The sequence below is a fragment of the Accipiter gentilis genome, chromosome 4 (assembly GCF_929443795.1).
Source record: "Accipiter gentilis chromosome 4, bAccGen1.1, whole genome shotgun sequence".
In the NCBI taxonomy this organism is placed as follows: Eukaryota; Metazoa; Chordata; class Aves; order Accipitriformes; family Accipitridae; genus Astur; species Astur gentilis.
Window position 1 is genome coordinate 40,089,648 of NC_064883.1, and position 27,979 is coordinate 40,117,626.

Below are 27,979 nucleotides of genomic sequence, written 5' to 3' on the forward strand. Positions count from 1 at the left end.
CAGATAAATATCAGCACAAAGCAGGATTTCCTCCTCTATTTAGATATAAACATTGTAAGAACAAACACTGTATCCATAACACAAGAACATGTACCCATAATAGGGTAGTTAAGCCCTGGAACAGGTTGCCAGAGACATTAAGGAACCTCCATCCACACAAACTTGACTGGCCCTCAGCAACCAAATCTGACTTTGAAGTGTAGCCCTGCACTAAGCAAGGGTCTGGACCAGAAATCTCCAGAGGGCCCTTCCAACTTCAGTGTTACGATGGTTCCACGTACATTGACGTATAAATGGAAAGCTAACCTTGTGAGATAAAGTGGAGGAGCATGTAAATCAGGACTACCACAAACATTCATAAAGATGTTAACAGCTTTTATTTCACTGGTGCAAGGCCCGTGTGTCATCCACCACTCACCAACATCAAAACAAAACATCATCTTCTATAAAACAGTTTCAGAAAATTCAAAACAAAGTAACAGTGGCTATAATAAACTTCATACAATACTGTAAATCACTTAGTTTGTGTCATCCAAACAAGAACAAATCAGTTTCTAGCATACATGGCTTCCCCACCCCCCCAGAAATACCAGCACAACTCCAATACATGCCTCACACCTGGAAATGCGTAACATCACTCCATGACATTGATAGCTGTTCGTGCTTAGAACTAGTCATCAATCCACCCTACCAATATCATAAAATACAAAATGATATGAAAAACCTACATTTACAAAGTACAGTCCCAATCCTGCAATCTAATCCTTTTGGGCAGGTACCTGCATCCATTCCAACTCCCCTGAAGGCAATGTGGTATTTAATGCTCCATTGCTAAAGATTTGATTGCAGAATCAGGGCACAAGTGGGAAAGGTTTAAACCTTTCCACAAGCAGTAAAACACTGCCTTACTCTTCTAGATTCAGTTTCAGTAGTATTTGCACAACCTCCTAAACCGAGACTTACCTATTTTCAATTACCTCACATTTAGGAAGAAAGAAGGATAGGCTTTAAAGTAGTCAGCAGAGAAATGGCTTTTACTGAAATGACTTGGGGCTGTAAGTTGTGCTTTAGTGCACGGTGGTGATCCAAATGCTTCCAAGAGATAACCACATCTTGCTTCAGTATTTACAGTATTTGCTGCCTTCCTCTGCTTTACATGAAGTTCTTCACCAGCAAGATATCAGAGATCTTGTTTCCATTAGACGAGCATTATGACATGACTCCAAAAACAGGATTATGACGACAAATACTAGGGCCATACTCTTCATAGTCTTTCTTGGTGTGACATACTTGGAAAAACTCTGGCTATAAAAACACAAAACAAATTCCCTCAAAAGCATAAGAATGTATCAAGTAGAAAAAACAACAAATAAAGTAACAACTTAACATTCTTGTAGATTGCACTTTATGATCTGGCATTACATTTCTGAAATAGAATAAAACTAGAAATATTAGGATATGAATATAATTAATCAAGAAAAGTTTTTCTGGACAGAAGACTGCTTTTAAACACAGCAATAAGAAACCCCACTTCAGAGACAGGAACTGCTCCCATATTTGCTTCTCTCTCAGGTTTAAGACCATTGATTTGGATCCTATATCCCTGAAGTCCTAACTAACCTCTCGTGTTGACCTTATTCTTGAAGGCACTATATTGCAACTATCATATAAGGACTACTTCAGAATTATGTCAATCACAATATCCCTACTCAAGTAAAGCTCCCACTGGCCCTGTACAAATTCTACTGAGATAAAAGTTGGGTAAGGATTCCAGAATGTGACACAGTTTAGGCTGTCACAATGAAAAGGTTTAAAACTTAGTACTCAGGTCAAATATAGCCAGAAAACAATATGCAATAAAAAAAATTCAGAACAATTTTGATAAAGACTTACTGTTGAAGCCAGCATGGAACCACCAAACCAAACTGCGTAACGCTGCATGTGATGTGTTATCACTTGAACTTCGACTGGTTTGGGCTACGAAAAAAACAGTCTGTATTTAGCCGGTTTACATTTTCTGGCAAGATCCTTACAAACTGAAAATGCTCAGACCCAGACATCTTCACCCCTTCATTCACGTCACTATCTCAGACTTATTACTCAGCCTGTCATGCTCCCTAGGAGACCAAGTCATAAAACTCTTCATGATTAGTATGCTGAAGGACACAACCGTTAAATCCTTCTTGCCTCCTGCTAAGATCACATGTCTCCTAGAAGGGGAAACCAGAAATGCCCTTAGAGGCTGCTCACAGTAACTTTAAGATTCATGTAAAGACATTTCATACATTACAAGGCTACCAACATGTTTAACGACACATTACCACTAAAATACTACTCATTTTACAACATTGCATTTTCACTTGTAAGGCGAAAATTCTGAACTTCATTTCTATCACTACTCAGGTAATTAATGCACTTGAAATTCTTACTTACTTTTATCCGACCACCACTGAGTTCCTCACTAAGTCGCAATCTCGCATCCACTACTCTTTTCAAATCCCTTTGCAGTCGCCGTCCAAAGTCCCTGAACATCGTGGACCCTCCCGAAAGGACCACATTCTGTGCAGAAAATAAAAAGACACATTCTTTAAATCTATCTTCAAGCGAGTTCCCCAAAAGCCAACACTGCAGAGGTGATCCTAACATCATTAGGAAGCTGACAAGCTACACAGAACACTTTAAGCATTGCTCAATTTCCATAGGAGGTCCATGGTCCCCTGCTTTCTTTTTTTCCCCTTTGAAGAAGAATTTTACGTAGAATATGTTATTACAAAAGAGAAGGATTCCATTAAAATGCTGACCTAGTACCCTACATGTGCAGAGCAGCAGAAATAAGACACTACAACAAAAAGTTTCCCAGGGATGCTCATAGTAAGCAGATTTAGCCCCAATGACAAATAAGGCTCTAGCTTTCTTACATTACTGTTAGCGTCTTTCCAGAAGCTGTAAAGTTATCTGGAACTCAATTTTTCTATTTTAAAGAGTTAGACTCCTAAACATAGCAACAAGCAAGTCCAATAATTCTTCAAAAAGGTATGATACCTCCAAAGAGGACTGCAGTACAGGGAAAGGTATAATGCCTTTCACTTTTCTTGTCTACACCTGCTTGCCTGGTATTACTTAGTTTTCAGAGCAGAACCAAAAGCCTCTAAGCCTGGACTTGTACTTGGATTTTGAATAGGGGGTTTAAAATATCGCAGCCTTAATTCTGATAATGTTGCAGGGTCATAGACTATCACAGAAGTCATTTTAAAGGTAGGGGGATTCAAAACAGGAGCCCTGGAGCACAACACTGGTGGCAACAAAAGTGCATTTCATAATCAGAAAAATTAACTCTATGTGACAAAACTGCATGCATGCCCCTGCATACTGCTGCAACTGCAAACCAAAGTGGCAATTAGTGCTTACTAAAACCACTTACATGCCTTAGACACATGCCCACAAGGAACTCAACTGAGATCACGAGTTCATTATACACAGGTCAAAGTATTGTATCTCAGTAATAATTTTTGACACTGCAGACCAAGACTGTGCATGCAACGAAAGAATCCCTGAACTACTGTTTTCAGCCAGGAAGCCTGCACACAGACCTGAAGAGTCAAAGACAGGCATAATAAGCATTCACACTTGCAGGGTGCAGAAGTAACTGCTTATATTTTAAGCAACAGATAACAAGGAAAACCTTGTTTGTAACTTGTAAAGTGAGAAGAAAGCTGTTTGTTTATTCATAAAAAAAATGTCTACACATCATAAAAACCATTACAGTACGAAAAACTCATTTCTTCACAGCTTCAGATTACCTACAGTATAAAAGAGTGCATAACAAGGTAGGTGTACTTAAAACAAAAGCACACATCCCCACAACATTACTGAAACATTTCCCAAAAGACAGAGGATGACAGAGAAAACGAAAAGAGCCATATGCATAAGCAGGAGCCAGAAACCACAGTTGGTCCTAAAATTAAAGCTGGAGGGAGATCCCCCCTGCTCCCCCCCATCTCTTCCCCTGCCTCAAAGTAGTCACGCAGTCCACATGGGAAAACAAAATTGCTAATGAGGGGGGAAAAAAAAAAAAAAAAAAAAAGAAAAAAGGCAACCACCAACCTGAGTGATGAAATAGCAATTAAAAAGATGCCATCAGAAAATATTACCTGGAGATAATGAAGTTAGAGAAGACTGTGAAAGCAATAATTCTATTCAAAGCAAATTAAACTTCAAGTATACTCCATAAAGTGGACAATGCTACCACTAAAAATAGATTTCAGAATACAACCGAGAATAATTGTTTGAATACATCTGAGACCAACTCATCCAACTACAGAGTTAGCAGTAACACTGGGAGGATCTCTTATCATTCCAGGGTTAGAAGCTAAGAGGTTACACCTTGCTCACATTATGATTATTCAAGTACTTCTACACACCGAAAGAAGTTTAACAATAATACTGGTCAAGGAGAACAGAAGCACTAGGGTATACTTGTTGAAAAGGTGAGTCATCTCATTAACCACGTATGTGGACAAGCCAGGCCAAGCAGAATTTTGGATATAAATAACTAGGTGACACCAACTGCCATTATAAGATGGTTTATTATACAGTTAGAGTTCCCCTGCTCCCTGCACTTCTTGACAGCACTGGGCCAAATCTGTGCTAAGTCTTTAGCAGAAGACTGCTCATGTATAGGCTTCAGTAAGTTATCACAACTCAGCAGGTGAGTCTTCTGCAAAGAGGTAAGAAGCCAGGTAGTCCTCACTCACAATGAAAGCAGAATCCATACACATTCACCACCCCTCAAACAACACACCCACCACTTACAAAGAACCCAGTGAAAGTGGGAAAAGACTGTCAGACTGGAGGGTGGCAAGGGGGGAACTAAACCACCCTCACACAAAACCAAAAAAGAACCAAGAAACCACCCCCCACAGCAAATACCTTCTCCAGGGTAACTGAGCATAACACAACACAGTAATTCCAGTAACTACTTAACGAAAAACGTAACAATGAAGCATGCTAAATACATCTGTGGAGAAAGCTTACTAGTGATATTTGGGTTTTCAGCCCACCTGGGAATTCTCTGGCCTTCCAGAAAAAGACATCAAGGAATTTAGGATTTAAGTATCTGTTTCCAGCTGATTCCTTTAAACAAGACTTCTTCTGATGTTACTCTGCTCAAACACACTTCAGCTGGTTTAGCAGCTCTAAGCAGACCACAGGTTTCACAGCTAACACCAATTATCATACCATCTCACAGAAAGAAGCTCCAGCTGATTTTTACTTTTATAGCTAAATGGTTGAAAGTTGTTTCAAAAGAATGTATTCCCTTAGAAGAGAGGGATGAAGGCCTTCCACACACCTGAAAAAGCTAAGCACAACAAGTAAATAATGAAGGTAGGCCATTTCTGGGAGGAAACCAGAGTGTGAACACCAATCATCTCAGAGGGCTGGCAAGAAATTGCTCACTTCTCATCCATACCCTTTGCTTCTCTTATGAGCTGTAGGATATTGAATTTCTCTCCATAACATTTCTGATATTATGCCTGTACAGTGTAATGCTGCAGAGGTATGAAGCTACCTAACAAAACAACTCAGTTACTGTAACATAAATCTCTATCTAAATAAAACTTTAAAAAAAAAAATCAAAAAAGTTAAATTAGCTTCTGCAGAACTCAACGCTACCATACACAAGTTGCTGAACTGGTTCACATATCTTTACACTGCACCTTGTAACATGGTATAAGCGCACTCCCAGCTGGACACTTCAGACTTTGCAGCACCAAACTGAGAAGTATCCACTGCTTTTCTGGTAAATACGAACTTCAAGAACACATCCCAGTTTCTCCTCTTTCCAAATGATAACTAATTCCAAATTAAAGTTGTTCAACATGACACAACCACGTTGGAGACATGTAATGAAAGCAATATATGACTGTTAATAAAAATTATTATAGGTAAAAACTGGAAGGTTCACAAGCTGAAGCCAAGCACTTCATGAGCAAGTAAATCAATTAAGCTACATGCCTCTTAATTTAGTTATAACAGGGCAATATTTGCCAATATTGCATGGAAAGTATAAGGAGAAATTTTATATGTATCAAACAACAAATATATTACAAAGAAGTAAATGTATTGCGAGAAACACTATTTTTTAAAATAAGTTTGGCTTTTAATGATGAAGAAACAATTTCTGTTTCTTTAAAATCATGATTTTCAATGTTCATTTAACAGTTCGAGTAATAGCGAAAGATTTCGGTGTGACTTATGGTCGTGCTATTCTGCAGAAATATGCCTGCACTCAGACACAAAAGTAACCACAAAATACTGCAGATGTACTGAGCTACTGTTAAACCAGCTAGCACGGGTAATGTTCTAAATTTAATTACAGCTGCGATAGGAATAAACAGGGCTTCTACTCAGTACTCCTCTGCTACACTAACAGCATTAATCACTCGGGACTTCCACTTGAGGTAGCAGGAATACCCTTCCTTTCCCACGTCTCGTCATCGGTGCCAATACAATGCAGATCTAACAGCCCGGCAGTCTCTCCAGCCATACCTCACCCACAGAGCCTCCCCACTCTGCACTTCGTATTTAGCAGCAAACGCTGTCATTTTACCGAAGCACAGATAAGCAAAAGTCAGTTGACCCCTGTCCGGCCTCCTGCTTGAGGATACCTACAATTTCGGAGAGGAAAGGCAAGAACAGGGTTGATAGAGCAAACGAGCTGGGCACCATCCCAGCCTGCCTTCCTTCCAGCCGGAGGCACACAGCAGTCTGACAGCGCCATCTACACCCCACACAGCGCCTGTGAAGCTGTTTTCACCCAACGCGTTCACCAGCGAGTCAAGGTAGAAACGATGTCAGGGGGATTTTTTACCACCCTTTTTAGCCTCCCGCACACCAGATCTCTCCAGGCTTTGAGAATGGTTCGTTATGAGCTGCGCAGGCAGCAGTTTAACCTTCCGAGAGAACGCTGATACAAGTGTAGTCCAAATCTTAACTGTATCGGCAACCTCAAGTTCACTAGTGTCCACAATAGCTGCACATCCAGCCAAAAAAGTCACCTTCTCTAAGGAAAAAAGCCAATATCATTAAAATCCTGTCGCCATGCACCTGCGTTTCCGCTGAAAACCTGGATGATTCATCTACAACAGAACACCACACTTGCCAGTACACTACAGTCCCTACCTCATGCAAATGTTTTCAGCTTGAGAAGCTAGCTTAAAAGTTTAAGGTCAAGGATGTTACCACTCGATCCATTATGACTCGAATCATGAATATTTAAACATGCTTGGCTAGGATCTTTCAGAGATATTTCTGACAGAATTTACCTAGTTTCAGATGTCACATCTCAAATTCTTTCATCTGTGTATTTGTGCCAAAACCACAGCAAAGTTAGAGGAAATCAATTGTTGGGACAGCCAATGACCCTACACTTACATCCTTTCTACTGGAGAAGGCACGGCCCTCAGAACTGTCAATATTGTTATCTCCTATTACCATCTAAACTCGGGAAGTATCTGCGGAGAAACTCTGGATGGGGAAAAAAGAAGATGAATTAAGTAAAGTGTAGAGTAAGAGTAACAGTTTCTGAACCTGTTACCAACAAAAAAATATCATTTATTAGAATATCAAGCAGTTTTTAGAACTTCTGAAAGCCCTTTGTACACCTTTAAAGTTATTATAACTATATTCACTAGGCAACAGTTAAATTCAGCTGCTCTTTTTTTGACACCAAGTGCCAAAACTCATGCCTTAACTGACAAGCATTAGGACAAGTTTCAGAGCATTTCCAGGTTGAAAAGAGATTTTTAAATAGCAACTAGTATTGAAAACAACCAACACTAGCATCTGTTGTGGCTATACCACAGAGCAGATGTTTCCCACTGATGCAAGCTGGGTGTGCATGTTACACTGTGTTTAGTGGTATGCTTATAGTAACCTGAAAGCTGGGGGAAGGACCATATTTTTATGCGGACCACAATCCCCATCATGATACTGCTCTCTCCCTCTAATTTCTCTGCATTTCTGTGATACCAGTTATATTATATATTTATGTAAATATGAGTTAAGTATAAGGAAAGGTTGTGAAACAGTATTTTAAGAAAAAAGGAAGCTAAAGAATTCTTAAATAAATAGAACTAGAGAAACTATACGTCTTTCCTTCCAAAGAATGCCAAGTGTGATGCAATGCCTCACCGAGTCCCACAAAAGCACAATCGCATTTCTAGCTGCATGCAGAATGGGTCATCTTTCAGTGGAATTCAACATACAGGAATAATCAACATAGCAGGGATGTCAGATTACTTCAGCCATAAGTAAGATCCAAAATTACTCCTCTATCATTTCACCTGACCACTCACTTATATTTCATTCTGCTTTCTGAAGATTTGCGGTTTTTTTAAAAAAAGAAAATCCACCTTATGCCTTCAAATTTTGATGTAAATCCCCTGGTTCCAAACCCAGCAGCCTACCCATCTTCTTCCATTTTAGCAGAGAGCAGCTCATCCCAAGCAATCCACAACTCTGAACTCTGTGTTAGAGACACAGAGAGACACAGAATAAGAATATAAATCAATTCTTCCAAGCAATCACATTAAGATGGCGTAATCACGGGAATTAAAAGAGTGCATTGCTGACAACCATTATACAATTAAAAAGGTTTCCTCATGTGTGAAAGAATGTTTGTGCTTGGTATTGAACAGCTACAGGCTATGGGATCTGGCTGAAGAAGTCAGTCTTATGAAAGTCCTGCTAGTCCAAACATCAACATAAGGTAAAATAACTGGCCTCATAAGAGATATGTTGATGAGATTGGGAAACAGGGATACTGGCAATGAAACTAACAAAAAAAAAAAAAAAGAGAAATACCATAGGACATCAAAAGATGGGTTGTGAAACAATGCTTCAAAGGCTACACACCACATATAACCTGTAAGAAGGGTACTTGCAGGTATTTTCTGCATAAACACTGAGGAAGAATCCAAATGCATTTGATGGAAACCCAGCTCCAAAGCACAGGGCCCTGGCTGGCCACCACGCAGCACTGTGGGCAATGATAAACCACAGAAACCAAGAGAAAAGTATGAGTGGATTTTTCCACCCATACACTGTTTTAAATAGCAAGAACAGAGATGCTTGTCCCTTTGCAGTGACATTACTTAAAGAAGATAACAAGCATTAGCATTAATCGCTACTGACATCTATCATTACATTCAACAAGTAATTGTGTAACATTGCTTTAATTAAACAAGTATAATGAAAAACAGAAAAATGGAAAAACAAAGTCTCCACCAGTAGCAAACCAAGGGAAAGTTATTTGCTTGCTTATTATGGTGAGGAAAGAGTAACTTAACCTCAATTTTTAAATACTTCTTTCCAGAAGTCAGTACTAATCCCTACCCTACCAAGCAATGAAGCTATTGCTCTATGGCAGCTTTGGTCTTTCAGGAAAAAGCACAGACCTTAAGCACAACCAGACACTAAGAGTTTCCTAAAACCTTCTGCAACATATCTAAGCTTGAAGCCATTGAAGACATCTACTGCAAAATTCACTCCACATATGAGCTTAAGTAGTTTAACTTCCTGTTTGAACCGGCTCCACAGATCTGCTCTGAAGCACTACATCTCATTCTAGATTACAGAGTATGTTTACTAGACAAGTAAAACAGGCTGCAAAATTTTAATAGTTATGAATTACCCTGAGATACTACTTAGTTGGAACTTAATGCTCATTCTAATAGGTGAGGAAAACTACCACCTTTTACATGAGCAAGCAAACCTCTCCACGCTATTTCTTTATGCTGTTATTTCCAAAAGGGCACTGCTGCTGCACAAGCAGAAAACAAACAGGAAGCATAGGATGTGTTGTCAATACAGAGAGATTGCCATAGGCTATGCCTGTCAGTACCTTCCTTTTCATTTCTTAAAGAATCAATGACTGAAAATACTCTCTGGACTACACCCTGGGCAAGTTTAAAAAGGCCTAATTATTGTCTCCTAAAAGATTTTAAGTCTTCATGTACTTTAATACTGGGTTCGATACATGGCTAAAACTACAGACAGTGGGCAGATACAAGTCAAGACGATGAAAAAAATACACGTATTTGAAACTACTGCTTAATAAAGCAGGGGGCGGGAGTGAGAGGCACAAGACTATGATGTAACCCTTAAAATGAGCAAAAGCCAAAGACCTTCATGCACAAGAATTCACATTACAAATGTCAGATACAAATAACATCCCTCTGCCTCAGCTCTTCAGGGACAATACTTACCTCTGTATCAAGCCACTGTTACAGATAACCCTTCTTTCAAAAAGAAAAAGCAGCAAACATCAAGTACTCTTCATTCAGAAGTGGAACTTTGTTTAACTTGAACTTTATCACAGTTCTCATAGTGGGGAAGTGGTAGCTATGTATATGCTTCGTGGCGATGGTGGTGGTGATATTTAGTCTTCAAAATAAATGAAGTTAATCTTACAACAGAAAGATCATACCTTATATAAAGGACGCCGGACATCAATGGGACAGTTCTGTATAACTTCATCAACTACATCCGAAATGGATTCCATAAAATCAGGATTAGCAAACTAAAATGAAATAAAATAGGCATTAGATTTTTCATCCCAAGAATGGAAAACCAAAAAGGCAGAAGTGAGACTGTGGACAGATTTTGCAACAGCACTTTTTGAAGGGGGCAGGTGGGAATCAAAGTCAGTATTACTCCCGCTCACCACTTATTCTACATTATAACAAACCCACTTCTGTAAAAGGGAAATGAGAATTCCTTTTTCTGCTGAGAAATTCAGATTCTCTTCCTTGGTCATAAATTCACCGTTTACAATTTATGCACCATGGACCTACTATTGCAGGTGAGAAAAGTTTGAGTTCTCCTGCAATATTAAACATACTGTTACTGTGCAACGTGGTCCTGTCTTTCCTTTTAAGTCAAAAACAAAATCAAGAACATCACTGTGCAAATCAGAATGTTCCCCCATAAAAATTTTCAACACTACTAAAATATTTATGTTAAATTCCCACCCAAAAGTCAGAATTTTTCCAAGCACACAAAATCTAATATTCAAAAAAGGTATAAATACTCTAAGGCCTTGAGTGGAAGTCCCCATCAATGCAAACATCAATACAGTCCTAATGTATATTTCTGCATTTATAAATACTCGAGAGTCAGAGATGCTAATGCTAGAAAACATTCTTGGACTAGTGGCAGTTTTCCACTTTATTTTAAAGCTCATGTTAAATTTTAGGAACAGTTCATAGCCTAGGTTTTGCCCTTTCAGACGTTAAACTTTGAGAAATTAAATTAATTATCAATACATAATAATATATTATTACAGATATATTATTATATAACTTTAAAACTCCCAAAGTTGTAAAAACTATTTGGGATTTACATCCTAAACAAGATGAAGTATCTAAATGGATGAATAACAAAAGCCAAAACACAGCAAGTATATGTTGAACTGAAAGAGAAATTAGCAAAGGAAGTTGGCTTGGAGATGAGGAGCCAGAAGAATGATGTGAAAAATCCCCAAGAATTCAAGCTAATTTCTATAGTAAGAATTAATCATGCAAGAAGCTGAAACATGAAGCCACATAAATTAAAAGAGAAGAAAGAAGCGGTGTTGCTTCACATGGAGAGTTCTCATCTGAATGAACTACAGCCTGAAAACTTCTCCCAAGCTCTCCATAAAGACACTGATAAAACAGCAGGGCAAAAGGAATAAGTAGAAATGAGAATTATGGCATCCAAAGCAGAGTACAACATGCTCCCAGAACGGGGACAAGAGAACTGACATGTGAAATTGCAGTCTGCTAGCAAACACCATATGGTTGGAGAATAGCAAGTAAAATACCTAACTTAAAAAGTGTAGAAATAATCTGGATAACTACAAACCCCAAAGCCTAACTTCAAGAGTATTAAAGACTTCAGAACAAATTTTGTGAACTGAAAATAGGAAAAGATTACAAGACAGCTTTACCAAAGGCAGCTTTTACCTAGCTAACTTGATACCCTTTGAAGTGAGGAGTTAATGAAGTCCAGCGAGAAATTCTCTTTGGATGCAGTACGTATCATCTAGTGTGTTTTTCTTGTCTAGAAAGTCAGTTCAGTTTTTTTTTTCAATACAGAGCCAAGAAACTATCAAGAAATGAAGAAAATGGAAATTAGTCCTTTATATCCTGTTCCTAACAGTCTTTGAAGGGACTATGGAAAGAGAAGCTATTAACATGACGTCTGACACAGGATTCAATGCCTCTCTGTAAGATCACATGGGTAAACAGCAGGGAGGACAAACTATTTAGCCCAGAGGTTTAATGTTGGCACAAGATCAGATGGCTACAAACCTACCACAAAGAGATTAAGGCTGGAATTTAGACAAAAGGTGAGAGAATGAGGTTTTTTAATATTCTTCTGATAGGAGGAGGGTAGACAAAGGGAAACTTCACCAGCGTTAATGTGGATCTCGATAAATTTTTTAATAGTATTGCAGATTATGGGTGCCTGCAATAAACTCAGTGGAGTGCATAGGAATGGAGAGAACCTTCTCTGCTATGCTGTAACACATTAAAACTTGACTCCTTCCTCTCCCACAATATCACAATATCCTGAAGCTCACTCAAACTGGACTATCAAAAACCAGACAGACTAAGTATTGTAACATTTCTCAGAATTATACATGTTACTTATGACCACACCAACAGAGATTTCAATGGACTTCGCTCAAGGACCAATTTAGCATCAATGCTTTATAAACTCACTCAATATCAAAAGCCAGCGTCCAAGACTTAGAATATTATCAATGCAGTGCTACCATGCAAAGTAGTGCCCAAAGGGATTGGCAACATAACCAAATACACAATATAAAGGCATACTGGTTTAAACCAATGCTGAAACAAAAAAGGAAAATACCACATAAAATCCGTAAGTTCAAACAATTTTAGATTGCCTTTAAAGAAACAAAATAAGATGTTTTAAATGTTACATAGGACATTAGAAAAACAATTATCTGCTGTGCTCTCGTTTTTCCGTGCTTAAGTTATCTCAGACTGTATATTGCTTGCAGTCAGACTTACTGATATCTTACTTCCACGTGATGGCGCACTGGCACCAAAAATGATAGTATTTCCCTCCCCCCCCACCACCCTTCACTCACACAGTAAAGTTTCTATGACTTAATATTGCTAGTCCCTATTCTTACCTCAGGATGAAAGAAAATTTCAGGTCCGAGGAACCTTTCATAACCGACATCTATAACAAACTTGGTTTTGTTGATTGCATTGATGCCAGTATACTGTTTGATCCATTTTCGAGGATCGCCATCGTACTTGGCAAATTCTTTCACTATGTCAGGGCAAATGTAACAGTATTTCTCCTGTTAAAAAATACCATGCATTAAAAATTGCCAGAATAATTATTCCATCATTGAATTAAAGTATAACACAATCAGAAAACAAAAATATGTGGGCATTCTTACAGATGGGGCTGTTCAACAGATGTTCTCACCCAAATGACTACTGAAGACTCAACCCTACAAGACAATGCACATGGCCTATTTGTTTCAAAAAGATTGCACACTGACTTATCTAGGTTAGTCTCTCTCAAAATGAAAACATCACACCCATTAGGTCTGTGATGATAAAGGAGTTCAATAGCAAGCTAACATTGCAAGATCAGACCCGCACAATCACCATACTGACATTACATAATTCATTTTTTATTAAATTAAAAAGTAAATTTTAAACAAATCTAAAGCTTAAAATGCTGATTTAATCTGCAGAACATATTCAGTCCAAACAGTCTAGCATGAAGATTTTCTTCCTCTTTCTCCTTCCCCCGCACTTGATTGGATAAACCACCAGAAGCTTGCATAATTACAATACACTGCCTATATTTGCATTTTTAAGAGAGCCACTGGCAACTTGTTAAAGCCAAAAAAATTAGCTCAAAGAGTTTTATTTATGTATTTGTTAAGAGATAAAGAAGGGTGTACCTTTATGGCTTTTGCTGTCTCCAGAGATTGTTCAGGAGGAATTCCCACCTCTCTTTCCCTTAGGAGCTGTTGAATAAAGTAAGTAATATCTCTACCTGCAATAGGAATATGTTTGATGCAACTTCCAATTACATAGCCTTCTGCCTATGTAGGAGAAGAGGAGAAAAAATATTTAGGGAAAAAACTACTGTGTAGCAATAATTAACAGCAAAACTAACATTAATTTTTATAATACTTTTTTCTGATTTTCAAGTAAAATCTTGAAACTCTAAGATTACTATAAAAATGTGCAACCCACTGCAAAGTGGATATTATTTTTATTTAAAAGGCCTTCATTACTACATATAAACAGATATTGATTATCTAATAGTGATAGACAAAAAATCCTGCATACAATAGAAGACAAGTCTGATCAGATGGTTCCTTTTACGCATGATGTGAAAAGCAAATGTAATATAAATAGGCCACTCATGTCCTGTCTGAGAGTGAAAAATTAATAGGAAAAAGTATAAAGTTTATTACAATTCTCAGACAAGAAAAATCAAATGAAGTATTATCTAGTGATAAGCACAATAAAAACAAGAAATCTATTTGCTGAGATTTTTCAGGATGCATTTACTGAAAACACTAGTATTGCTGAGCCAACATTATTTCTTCCCTTGCTTTTTTTTTTTTTTGCACTTTTCAGAGTTTCATATGGTAAATGCTGTTTTTTCCCCAGTATTTCCCATATGAACAAAATACTGAGAGGATCAGGTTAATTCCAAAACACAAGATAAAGGGAATCAAATTTTCACTTCTAAAGTAACTGATCATTCAAGCATACTATATGCTTCAGAAATACACAAAATGACATCAACAGAACAGATGTCAGTATGCACAGATAATAATATATTTTTAACATCCTAATATAATTAAGCTGTATGAGATCAACCATGTATATGAACATGCATTTACACAAGCTTGTAGTTGTTTCCACACAAGCAGAGTTCACTAACTTCTAAAATACAATAAATCATATTAAAAAAGCACATTATCAGCTATATTAAAAAGTCAAAATGCAGGACAACAAAAAAAGTTACGACACTTCTTGTCAGACATTGGTGGCACACAGGAGATCCAAAACCATGATCAGCATTAAACAGAACTGAGGTATAACACTAACAGAACACAAGGTTTTACATAGAAATAGCCTTTAAGAGATGGCCTGACAATTCCTTACTGTGACCTTCCTGTAGTCTGCAAGCTAAATTAACTGCATAGATAAGTTCACATAATAAAATACTTACTTTTCAAAACAATCATAACAGAGGAAAAAAATCTCAAACAACCAAGCTGCACTAAAAATTTTAAAATAAAGTTCCAGTTGACACTTCCTAATTACTTCTATAGTAAACAAACCCCATACTTGTCCAAACCACTGATAATTTCAAATTGCATCCTGCTACATACCACAGGAATTACATGGGTCACTCCATCACCACTATCGATGACAATCCCAGTCAAAGTACGTTCTCCAACCTGCCGTGATGTCCAAGAGGCAGCTAAGGCCAACACTGCCTACATGAGAAAGGGTTTGTATTTAGAAGCAGGAAGAGTGTGCTAATTTACAGTCTCAGAAAACACCGTTTCAAACATTTTAGACACGTGCATACAGAAGACTATACATACTGCAGCTATACCGTACTTTAGAAGTATATATTCACTTTGTTCACCTGAACAGCAATGTAAAGTCCTGGTATGTTAAATGATTCAAACATGATTTCTGCAAGATACTCTCTGTTTTCTGGTGTGTTCAGTGGAGGCTCTGTCTGGGGAGCAAAAAAAAAATTTTTAAAGAAGCACCTCAATATAATCCTAGTGGTTCATGCATTGATTAGCTTGGTATGGTAATCAAACATTTAGAATTCTCAGTGCACTCAAAATAAAAAAAATTCAAACAGAATTTACTTTAAACAAAGTGATTGAAGCTTTTCAAAAACAAAATCCAACCTGCAGTAACCTGCATTGCAAAATGAACAGACTTTAGTTATAATGCAGCTTTTACAGACTACTTTCCTCCTCCTCCTTCTCCCTCCTCCCCATCTCTCCAAGTTGCTGAAGAAATAAGACATAAACAGAGAAAAATCCTCCAACAGAGCTACTTGTGCTTGGAATATTATTTAGTTTTCCTCTTACAAAAACATTTTCTCACCCAGTCTCATTAACTCACCATTAAAAAATAATGATCCTCAGGTTCAGCTCGTAGGTATTTAAAAATGACCTGCTCCATGAATCTCTCCATGAGGTCCCAGTCTTCAACAATACCATGTCGTATAGGCCACTGAAGCAAGAAAACTTGTCAACACTCTAGACCATACAAGGATAATCAAACCCAGAAATACAAACAGCCTAAGTCCCCAAACTCTTACATCTTCTGCAAGAATGAAAACACCTCATCTCATGGTTACCTTATGAAATCCTCCATTGTAACTTTAATTTAGAAGCACTATTTGAAGTTATCTCCTGCTCCCAGGTACTTCAAATTGCGATTCCATCTTGCAGGACTACAAGTCAGAATCCAGACTCTATTCCTAGTACTGCTATTGCTGTATTGCAGCACCGTGTTTTAATCTCTTTTTGTACAAATTTTATCATTTATAAAGTTGAGAATCATACTTGGCTTCAATATGCCTTCCAATCTATAAACAGAAATAAAGACCACATAGGCTATATAGTTTTCAATGAAAATTCTTGCAGGGGTGATGTTTACATTTCGTTCAGTGTTAAGAACACAGCTGACATTTAAGTAATACAGTAGGATGTATAAAATATGATTTTTTCCACATAATTCATAAGCCAGTAACATTTTGTAAGTAAAAGAAGTCCTTTACTACGGTATGGAAAATATGATTCACAGAAAAGCTGCATTGAAGACAGCCCTCCACAAAACAATTGTGACATTCCCTGAAGCAAAAGTATCCAATACATTACCCAGTTCATATGCCATGTTAAGAGAATACACTTTTAGCAAGGATTTAAATATTCATATTAAAATATGACTATTTTAATAGCTAATAATTTCAAAAACTGAACAGCTGCACTGTATCAATGGATATTTACACAAGGGTTCAAGCACCAAAACCACACAGGACAACACTAGTAAACCAGACGTTTAAAAAAAGGTAAAGCCATGAACCAAATCATGCAGTTTTTAAAAAGCAACAAAAATACTTTAGAAAAGAAGCAAATGCATGTTTTAAATGGCTATCAAAAAGTCCTAGAACATTATATGTTAAAAATGTGAAACTTTGGAAAGATGACTTAAAAAAACCCAATGCTTACCTTTGTAGCATAGGTAGGTTTATCTATGGCTTCATCTCCTATGAAAAAGTCCAGATCATCAACGCCTTTCATTACCCTCCTTTGAGCCTGGTCACCTACTTTGGCTGATTCTCGGATTGCAATACCTTAGAATAAAATCCAAACAAATCAAAACAAAATTAAAACAGCTAAATACCAAGTAATGAATATTTCTTTACTTAAGGATTCTTTTCCAGAAATGAAAATTAGCATATAGAAACCATAGTTTACAGAAAGTAGAAATTATGTAAGTATCTATTGACAAGCCAATATAGCCGAGTTCATTCTCACTGCATCACGCAGGATTCTGGTCACCCATCCCTCATTAACATAAGTAGTAACTCAGAGGAAATCTTAAAAACGTATTCTGTTACAGACTACAGCAGTCACTAAACCTGTGCAAGTGCAGCACTGCACTGGAGATATTCCTGAAGCCAGTGAGCAACGTGATTTTCGGAGTTTCAAGTCTAGAATTAAGAGCACAGGAGGAGAAGAAAATAAACTATGTACTTCAGAAATAAGTATTGGAGTCATTATCCCAGTTGGTGAGAAGGAGGAATGGGGGAGGGGAGAAATCAATTTGCAGTGCTACAGAGAAATCTTCAGAGACACTTATGCTTCCCATTAGCAGGCTGCAACTATCACTAGAATTATTAGGTGATGGCTGCTATAGGCAAGAAGATGAGACAGCAAAAAAAAATCTGGGGCAAGCTATAAACAACAATGGAATAAAGTACTCTAAAATATAATCTTATTTATATACAGTTTTCTTTTAATAGGTCATAATCAGGATCTAAATAACATGTAGTAGAAAATGCAGAGTAGACAGGCATCATCCACAAACACGCCAAATACTATCAGCACCAAAAATTACTGACAGGCAAACAATTATTTTGTGAACACATTTAAGCCCCAACAAGTTTATAGTTTTATAAAACAGGATTTATAACAAATTCACAGGAAACTCCTGCTATCCCACTTCTTTAACATAAGACATTTAAATCTTTACCAGTGGTTTAGGTTTGAATTTTGTACAATATTTAAACTAGTAAGACTATAACCAGTACTGCAGCCATGTCTGCTAAAGAACATGTCCCCCTCCACCTCTTTGGCCTCCGATTACCTTTATTATTTCCTTACCTTTATACCTTCTACTGTGAGTAGCTACAAGGCAGTCTAGATGCATTAATAAGTAGTTAATTGACAAAGTTCACAAAAAGTGAAAGGCAGTGTTTAACATAAATGGAGATAACGATGAGATAATATATGCCATTATAGATGTAAATACGTAGTCAGTGCTAATATTTACAAATACATATAACATTTGAGAGAAACTATTAAGATCACAATTAAAATCAAGAACACCAGAAAGATATAACATTTTAAACAAGTTTAATGTACAAAAATTGAAGAGGAAATCTGCTCAACAAAAGCACATTAAATGGGCACAAACATTTTAATTGGTAAACACACACCCAAAAAGAACATTTTCTAACAGGAACAACTTTTTTGAATATTAAACTGTCTACAGTCCCAGACAATGTAAATAAGGCAGACACCACCTGCACTTTAGTACTTAATTTGATTGGAAGCCTTCCCCAGATTATCCGGGCAGTAACCATGGTGTCAGGTAGACAGGAGGTAAATTGCCTTCTGCCTACTCAAGAGTCCTGGCAGAAAAATAATGGAGATAAAAAGGAAATTGGGCTGGAGTTCTCTTCATCTTTGTCATAGCAACCAAGAGCTGATTTAATGAGCAACAGTCCTAGCTAATTGCAAACAAGGAGTTCTGTTTAGCTACACTCTAGCCAAAGATGCTAACGCAACGAGTATCACTTCCCAGATGGACAAGAGACTATGAAGGCTGAGCTGGGAGCTGGAAAGCATGTCATTTACTCATGAAAATGTCCAGTGACAGCAGTGTATATTAGGATTTGGAGGGACAAAAAAAATTACTCACATGATGGGATAATGAACTGAGGTTCTGTATTTCCTGCATAGCCAAGTTTCGTATACCTAGAAAAAGAATGGTCACGAGGTCATTAGATGGACTTAGATGTAAAGAAAAAGAAAAAACTTTCAATTAACTACATTTCTTAAAGCAAAGGCCAAGCAATCGCATACCACATCTATATTTCTGGGTTATGCTTTTAAGTGTCATCCTGCTGAGAAGAAAACTCAAAAGTGGTAAATATTTTAGGTGTTATTTATTTTTCAGACACCTTCAGCTTACAAATTTTGGTAGTGTTTTTTCTGAACTATGAAATCTGAAAACTCAGTTCTTGCTTCTCCATCTCGTTGACCAGCTATGACAAAAGACGGGCAGGCAACATTATACCCTTTGGTAAAAAAAGGGCTGTGCAGATCTTACCTTTCAGAAAGCTACCATGACCCAAAGATGTCATTAGACTTTGCGTATTTGTTTAATATTGTCAAACACAGAAAAAAAAAAAATAGCGTGTCTTAAGAACAAACCACAGTTCAGAACGCTAGTTGCAATCCTGACACAATTCCCTTTCATGCCTTGCACAAACCACTCACTCTGTCACAGGTATAGTATCTGTGTGTGGTAATCTATACATACTACACCAAGGTAAGCATGCATTGATGAAATGCTTTAGAAATGGGCAGCAGATGGTACGAAACATTGTCAGTCTCTTTCAATATACATATAATATCTATTTGAACAAGTAAAGGATCAAGAGAAAAAAGAAACTGATAACTTGGAGATTAAAAAAAAGGAATTTTCACACAAAATCTAAAATCTCTGCATGGTGTTACTGGCTGCAAGCTAGTTCAGGTCTTGAGCAACTAGAAAGAATTAACATCCCAGACTATGAAAAACAGCTTTAATTCCTAGGAGAAAAAGAAATTCAGAAGCGATTTTAAAAAAACCAAAAAACAACAAACAACAAAAAAAACCCCAACAAAATTAATTGATTGGTTGCAGACACCGAAGTCTCTCTAATATTCTCATTAGATTGGAACAGAAATACAATGATAGCATGATTAGAGGGAAATCAGCATTATTCACATCCATTTTTACCATGAAAACCTAAAGCCATGACATTTTTAAATGAGACCAGTCACGTTCTAGGTCCTAAACTGAATTTAGGGTCTTTGTCTACAGCCTGCTGTCAGTATTTGCAAACAATATTATGCCATCACTAAAGCAGAGGGTTGCTTCCTCATTAAGAGCTTAAACAGTAAGTTCCTCTTTATGGAGCATTTGGCATAAGAACACTCATTAAAAGTCAGTTTGCTTAGATAAAGGAATTAAATCAGAACAGAATTAGCAATGACCTTGGGATTTAAATACTATATTTTCAATATCTCTTCAAAGCTATAGCTTCGATAGACTTCAAATAATAGTGAAAAAAAACATCTTCCCCAAGGCTAAAAATACAAGGACTGTGTTTTGGGGGCAAGGGTTTGTTGTATTTTTAATCATTATATCGGCATATGCTTTCAGTCTAATCCAAAATAATTATGCATACTTTCTGTGGCTCTCAAAAAATACAATCAGGACATTAAATTAGACTTATTTGTAAAGAAGGCCATTACTAGTAAGAATTGTTTTTATTATTATTGCATAGTTTCTTCACATTTTTAGGAGGCAGCCTACCTAGGGAATATTGTTAAAACGTAACAAGCAACAACAGGAGTTACACTGGCATTTAAGATGCATTACATGATACTTCCTCTTCATATCTCTCTGAAAAGGGTTTTGCTCAAATGCACATAGTGAGGACCAAGGAAACCATTTCTGGATTCAAGAGACTTAGTTCTAAGACTTATAAATGGCAATCAGGCAGAAGCCTCATGAAAACAGCCCTTCAAGCCCCAGTGACAAAAAACAAAGTCAATATATACGTATCTACACATATACCTAAGCATGTAAAAATGCATATATACTTTTTATACAATTTTTATATGTGTGTGCATATATATATATGTAAAATTAAAGGTTCCTGCAATATAACCAGAACTCATTTCTTACACTAAACTCTGGCCGAGAGGCAAGTTCGGTCTGCCATCTTTTCCCCCATCTACACACATGCTAAACTCACACCCAGTCACAGTATTAAAACACTATCTAAAAGTCAACTTGGGCTATCAGTCTGCAAACCTTCCCTCTCAAGTAGGTATCAGATACCCCTACTAGAATAACTTAAAGTTACCAAAAGCATATAGCTCAATATTTTACCAATTTATTTTTTCACTCACTGAATTAACTCCTGTTAAAACTATGGGATAAGTTTATTTCTCAGTATCAGTGAAAAATAGTTCTCTTCAAAGAGCACATCTCACAGAAGATAACATGTGGAAAGATTTCTTTTGCATGCCATTAATCCTTGAAGGATTAATACTAGAACTGTGAGAGTAACTAAATTCTCAGTGCAATGCTGAAGCAAGGAAATGAAAAAAAGCTGTTCAAAAAAAACCTCTTTAGGATCAAACAAGAGACAGACTTGAACAAGCAGCCCTATTTCAGTTGTTTTGACAAAACCAGATGGGAGGGAAACTCAAACTACTCTCAAAACCACCGAGGAAGCGAAGAAAAGAGACAATGCAATTATGCAGCCCTTTCTTACCAAGTAGCCTGTTCAGTCAGGACATGGCAGACTTGGTCCCAGATTTTTCTTCTGCCCAGCAGGACCCGAACACATTCTACCTTCCAGCGCCATACCCAAGAGCACATTAAAGTGTTTGGGTGACCCACTTCCAGGACCTCCTACAGAGACCGTTCCCTTTTATACAAGATATTTAAATATTCATTGACCTGAAAGGCTCTGGACTTAAACAGTTAGAGAGGTTACCTGGTCTCCAGTCCCTTCTCCAATGAATATTTAAGCATCTAAAACATGGTTTTGTTTCTCCTGGGTTACAGCCTAGCAGGCTAATGGTAATGCAACGTCTTGTGATCTGTAAATTACAGAGACAGCTGCAGGGAATGTGTAGATAATCAGTATTCCAACTTAATTTCATTAGAAGTAACAGATTTATTGCCAGTGAGATAGGAACCTACTGGAAACTCTCCAAAATATAGGATACCGGAGACTGCATTAAAGATTAGTAGAAAACTGATCTAATAGGCTAAAGCTATTTTATGCAAGGGGATTTGAAGGGACTACTCATTTAAAAAAAAAATCTAAAAATTATATAGTGTTGAAACAAGCAGTTTCTAAACATAAAGATCATTCTTTAATACATCCTGGTTTTCCCAGGTGATGAGTTAATACACAAATCAGTTTCACTAGCTTCTTCTGAGGAATGGTATGTCCTAACCACCTTCATTTCTGAGGTCCTACCATGAAAAAAAATGGAAAAACTTAACATAGAAAAATGACTGCAAAATGTAGACATAGACCAAACCTGGAAGCAGATACTGCACCCTCAACCATTTTAAAGAGCAGGGATGTATTTTGGAAAATTCTTACTAAAGCAGGAGAACATAATTTAGGCATATAAAAATCACAAACTCAGGCAGTTGCTTTATCTATCTCAAAATACAAGACCTCAATTTTTTCTCTGGACAAGCATGCAGAAGACCAAAGCCCAGCTGTGAACATTTTAGCATTTCCTCAATTTCTATTGCTTTTTGGTCCAGATCTTTAAAACAATGTGTTACATCCACAAAAAAGCTCTGAAGAGATAGAAATGAAGTGACTGAAAACAGCAAAATGCATTAATAAAGTCCTGTAAACAAACAAAAAATACCCTCTGTAAAGAGAACACTGTCTCTGACAGCTAAGACACTAAATAACTAAGTTACTACTGCCAGAACACCTGTGATGCCATGCTGCCATAAACAGACTGTATTATCATTATTACAAATATGCCTGAGAAACTTGCAACACAAGGTTCTTCATAAAGGTGTGGAAAGGCACTTCTGAAATGAAGGAGGATGTGATGAAGGAATGGGAATGAAGAAAGAAGGGATGAAGGACGAAATATCAAACAGAAGAAATCTACTATGTCTCCACAATTTACTCAAGAGCATCAACAGGCACTATAGGAATAAAGCATACATTAGAGCCATTGCTTTTTTTGAGAGACTCTAGGACTTTACAGGACCAAAGCCTGTGATTATAAATACCAGTTAATTAACCCAGGCTCCTTAGACCTAGAACAGCAATTACAATAATGCCTGTTCACAAGTTTCACATGTGAAGAGCAGAGGTAATACTTGGCTAAAGCAACTCATTTAGCATCAGAAATATAATAAGAGGGGAAAAATGTGACAGGTTCTGACGTTCCAGCTATCTCAATAGCCCAGCAACAAAAACAACAAACACCCTAAGCTTCACGTTTTAAGACAAGTCCAGCTCATTTCTCCCAGAAATCAAGTATTTAACTATAAGCTCATCAGCAAGACTTTGTCAAAGTTATTTTTCTTTACTGAAAGAAAAATGGAGTGACTTCAATAAAATACACCCAAAACAGAAGCATTCCTCAGTGTCTGCAAATACACACACAGAAGAGGAGAGAGGTATTTTAAGACATCTTTGTTTCGCACACCCACCTACTAGCATTCTGATGTCCCACAGCTAAATGCCAGTTAATAAAACTAGTTATAAAGTTTAAAGCTACTTAAAACAGCAACACCAAAAACGCCTGGTAGTCCTAACAAACTAAAAATAGCATGCCCTTCTCCACAAAAAGACAGATAGCAATGTGTAAACTGATCACGAGGAAAACCTCATGCAAAGAAAATGAAGATGTAGTGCATCAAAATTGAAGTAGGACAAGTCATTTGCAAGTCCTAATGGAAAATATGAGAGCAAATTATTACCACTTTCTGCAAAATTTATTAATAAAGAGTGAACAGTTATGACAAAGAAAGTTCAAGTCATCTATCCAACAGAGAAAAGGAATGTTATCCTGTCCTGCTATGACACTATGTTTCTCACTACCTATTTTCTATACGCTTGTTGGTTTTTTTTTTTCTTGTTTTCCTGAAAAATTCCAGCATTTTACAGGACTGAGGCCTAGGGCTGCAAACAACAGTAAATTAAACCAGGCTCCTTACACACGAAACAACAACGACAAAAAGAGCCTTTTCCAAGACTTCTTAAATCCCCTTACACAAAAAGAAGAGAGATTAGTGCCTGGACAAAGCACCTGATTCACTATCAGAGATGTAAGTAGAAAAGTGGATTTTATATATGTAAAGCTCCACAGTGCACCTCTGCATATACCTTTTCCTTTCTGCTATACTCTTCCTAGTTTTTCATCTGAAAACCCTTTCGTGAATAATTTGAATGAATTGTTTGAAGCTTGTATCCCAGCATAAATTCATTCTAACAATAAGAAGGTTTTCAGCCCACACACAGGAAAATTCTAGAGACTCTATATCAATGAGTCAAGCTACTTCTGGCTGCTTTGTTTCAGACTCTTGTTTCTTCTTGAATTCTGCAAAATAACTTATTTCAAATTCAATAACCTCATTGCTGAAAAGTCTTCCACATTTCAGTGCCCTGCAGCAAAGCCAAGTAGAAGTCCCATCAGCAGAGACACCATGTTGTCTCATATGAATTAAGATCATTTGGAGGCACGGAAATACGAAGTCACATCATTTGGGGACTATCTGAACCCTTCCTGAAACAAACCGATTTACACACCCCCACACACAAACTCCACCAGTTTTTCCATGCAAGCACTAAATAGATTAGAAATTATACTTAAATTATTAGGTCTCTGAAAGGACACAATAAACCATTTTCTATCTTTATTTATTTTGTACAACTGTTAATCAGAAGCATCTACCTGCTATAATCACGCCACAAACCGAGAGCAAAGATCATCTCCTGCAAAAGACAGACATTGCATATAATGCGTTTTCTGGATTTTCTAGTTTACCCTGTAGCCTTTTTAAAGGATCCACCTAGAGCTCCCATTTCTCTCCCTGAAAAACTCTTCAAAACTGTAAAGTAACATTCTTGTAACACCAACAGTTCTGTGGAGAACAGATATTTAAAATATCTTCAGCAAGTAAATAGAAGGAACATGGGAAACTACCAAGGAGTATCTAATGCACCGGCAGAATTACATGCAGATGGAACCCAGTCTCTATTCCACTCCCAAAGTTTCCAGCTGTGGACTCCAGTATTCCCCACTGAGGGGCCAAAGCTGTTTCTAGTACAATAAGGTATAAACAGAAATATGACAAGAGACTTCTAAAAGTTTTATGACAGCTTAATAGAGACTTATTTCAAAATATGAAGCTTTTTTTTTCCAGGAGAAGGCAGTGTGACACCACATCACTGGAAAGTACTTTCTCTGGTTATCTAGGAGGTTGGGGTTTTTGTTTGGTTGATTTGGGTTTGGTTTTTTTTAAGATGGCTCAGTTTTGGAAACTTTAAAGGCAACTTTCCAAACATTAAAGAAATGAAAATAGTGCTGCAAATTCCCTGCAGAGGAAAGGTCTATTATTGCAAAAAATTAACACAATCAGTGACACCAACACAGAGCCCGACAAGTAAAGTCACTGGCTGAATAGTTAGTTACTCATGGACTGGTGTCTCCACTCCTTCTCAAGGCGTCCGTAACTGTTGGGCCAAAGAAAAGATATTAGCAAAAGCACACCACATATTCAGTACCACCTTCATTACAGCTCCCTCTGACACCTCCCACTCCTGAGGCACAGCAGAACTGGTCTACTGGATGATGAATGGGTCTTCTCTAGTCACAGACAGGTAGGAGAGACCTGTTCCTGAAATGCCTCCCGAGCACAGCCTCTGCAATTCAGATCCATTTTAGTCCTCAAAGACAAGAGTTACAAAACTTGTGGTTCGGCTAAACACAGGACAAATCTCACACTGATTTGGCAAAGGTGAAGAAGGGATGACCTAATGACAAATAAATACCACCGGTGTAAGACAGCCAGCTCCCATCTCATTGCTGGCCGGAGGTAATACTTGGAAAGGTTCAAGAAGATGTACGTGCTGTCTAGAGGCACAGCCAGATGCAATTTGGCAAGGCCACTGCGGTCCAGGTACCGTGCATTAAAGGAGAGGCCACAGCCCAGCAAGCACACCTCACCTGCCTCTGGACCACAGTCAGTGCTGGCTCCTAGCTCCCAGGCAAAGCAAACACGTGTCCCCTTTCTCCAGGCAGTCATTTGAAAGAAGCCATCCCCAATTTTAGCATTTTAACCGCGCAATAGTTCACAAAGTCAGAGAACGTGAACAAAAACCGGACCCAAGAGCAGAAAAGGGCACACAGAAACACACCGTCCCCGCAGGCACAGGGCCTGCCCGGGCCACACAGTTGGGCTACGGCAGGACTGCCCTGCTCCAAACACCCGACGGGGAGGAAGGGCAGGAGGAGGAGGAGGAGGGTACTCAGTGGAGGGCGGTGGGCAGCGGCGGAGAGGCCCGCAGGGGAGGGAGACCCTCCACCACAGGGGCGACAGGCCGAGAGGAGACCGGGATATGTGAGAGGAGAAGGGACTCCCCGCCGAGGGCCCTCACCGGCAGCGGGAGGCGGCTGAGGGACGCCGGCACGGCGGAGACACCCCCCCACACACACTCCTCAGACAGGGGACTGGCAGCGCCGGTCCGCCCCATCCCCACACTCACCCGGTGCCTCCGTCTATCACGCAGGGGGGCAGGTAGCTCGCCATGCTGGGGAGCCGGCACTGCGGGCCCCTACGCCACCATCCAGGCCGCCGCCGGCTCCCCCGGCCCGGCCCGGCGCGGCCTCACTGCATCGGCGGCGGAGGGACGGCGGGCACCATGCAGCCGCCTGTCAGCGCCGCCCTCGGAGCGCATGCGCCGCCCGCCGCCGCCACGTGACGCGGCCTCCGCCGCTGTCCGCCCCCGCCGCTCGGCGGGCCGCCATCTTGGGTCGGGGCGGCGGGCTGAGGAGGGTGGTTGTGCGGGCGGTCCCGGCCCGCTGTTGCGGGTTCTGGGGGCGGGTGGAGAAGCTTGTCAGAGTCCAGGGGTGTCAACGGGGCTGTAGGCTTGTGCTGGGCTTGATGCCGTACTCGCCTTCCTGCTTTCTGAAGGGCGCTCCTTCATCCAGGCCGGTGCCTCGGGCTTGTCAGCCAGGGCTGGCCCCAGCAAGGACACGCTGGCCAAGATGGATGTCATCAGCTTAAAAGCTTCTTTAAAGCCATGTATGACCAGAAAGGGTACAGTGCGTGTGGGGGGGGAAGAAAGGGTTCACCACCCCCCAGCAAACACTGCAGATGCTGCTGCCCTTCAGAGCGAGACTTGCGTCACAGTTCACGTTTCAGTGAAGGTGGGGTTTGCCCAGGGGAAAAAACACCAACATTGAACCAGTCAATTGTAAAAAACAAAGCTGTGTTTCTCCGGGCACAGGTGGCCACGCTACAGCCCACAAATCCACCAGGTTGGCCGTAAACAGGCCCAGAATACAATATTAGTACACTTTAAGCACTTCAAGAAAAAAAAAAAAAAAAGACTGCAACAAACATCACCTGCAACGTTGTTGATACCTAATTTACATACAGGATAATGATGTCTCATATGTGACTCAGCCCTGGTCATACTGCGAGTGTGTGGTAATGCCAGAAATAGACTCCAGATGCCTGGGCCCAAGCATGAACCACCAGAACAAGCATGTTTCCCATAAAGGTGTATTTTCTATCGTCCCTTCCCGGCTCCA

The 27,979-nt window shown here is 38.8% G+C and overlaps 1 protein-coding gene across 3 annotated transcripts; it reads right to left on the reverse strand.

Moving 5' to 3' along the window:
* Positions 1-354: 354 nt before the first annotated feature.
* ACTR3B (actin related protein 3B) lies at positions 355-27,107 on the reverse strand. 3 transcript variants are annotated; one of them, XM_049799116.1, is made up of 12 exons: positions 26,929-27,107; positions 19,305-19,360; positions 17,327-17,451; positions 16,215-16,325; positions 15,718-15,813; positions 15,455-15,562; positions 14,003-14,146; positions 13,211-13,384; positions 10,490-10,582; positions 2,434-2,559; positions 1,894-1,977; positions 355-1,305 (listed from the first exon to the last, which is right to left on the reverse strand). In XM_049799116.1, the coding sequence occupies exons 1-12, from the start codon at positions 26,970-26,972 to the stop codon at positions 1,210-1,212; spliced, it is 1,257 nt and encodes a 418-aa protein (XP_049655073.1). In that variant the 5' UTR covers positions 26,973-27,107; the 3' UTR covers positions 355-1,209. The 3 variants fall into 3 exon arrangements, with proteins under 3 accessions (XP_049655073.1, XP_049655075.1, XP_049655074.1); XM_049799117.1 differs by lacking the exons at positions 355-1,305; positions 1,894-1,977 and adding an exon at positions 2,014-2,210; XM_049799118.1 differs by lacking the exons at positions 17,327-17,451; positions 19,305-19,360; positions 26,929-27,107 and adding an exon at positions 16,453-16,692.
* Between the last annotated feature and the right edge of the window lie 872 nt (positions 27,108-27,979).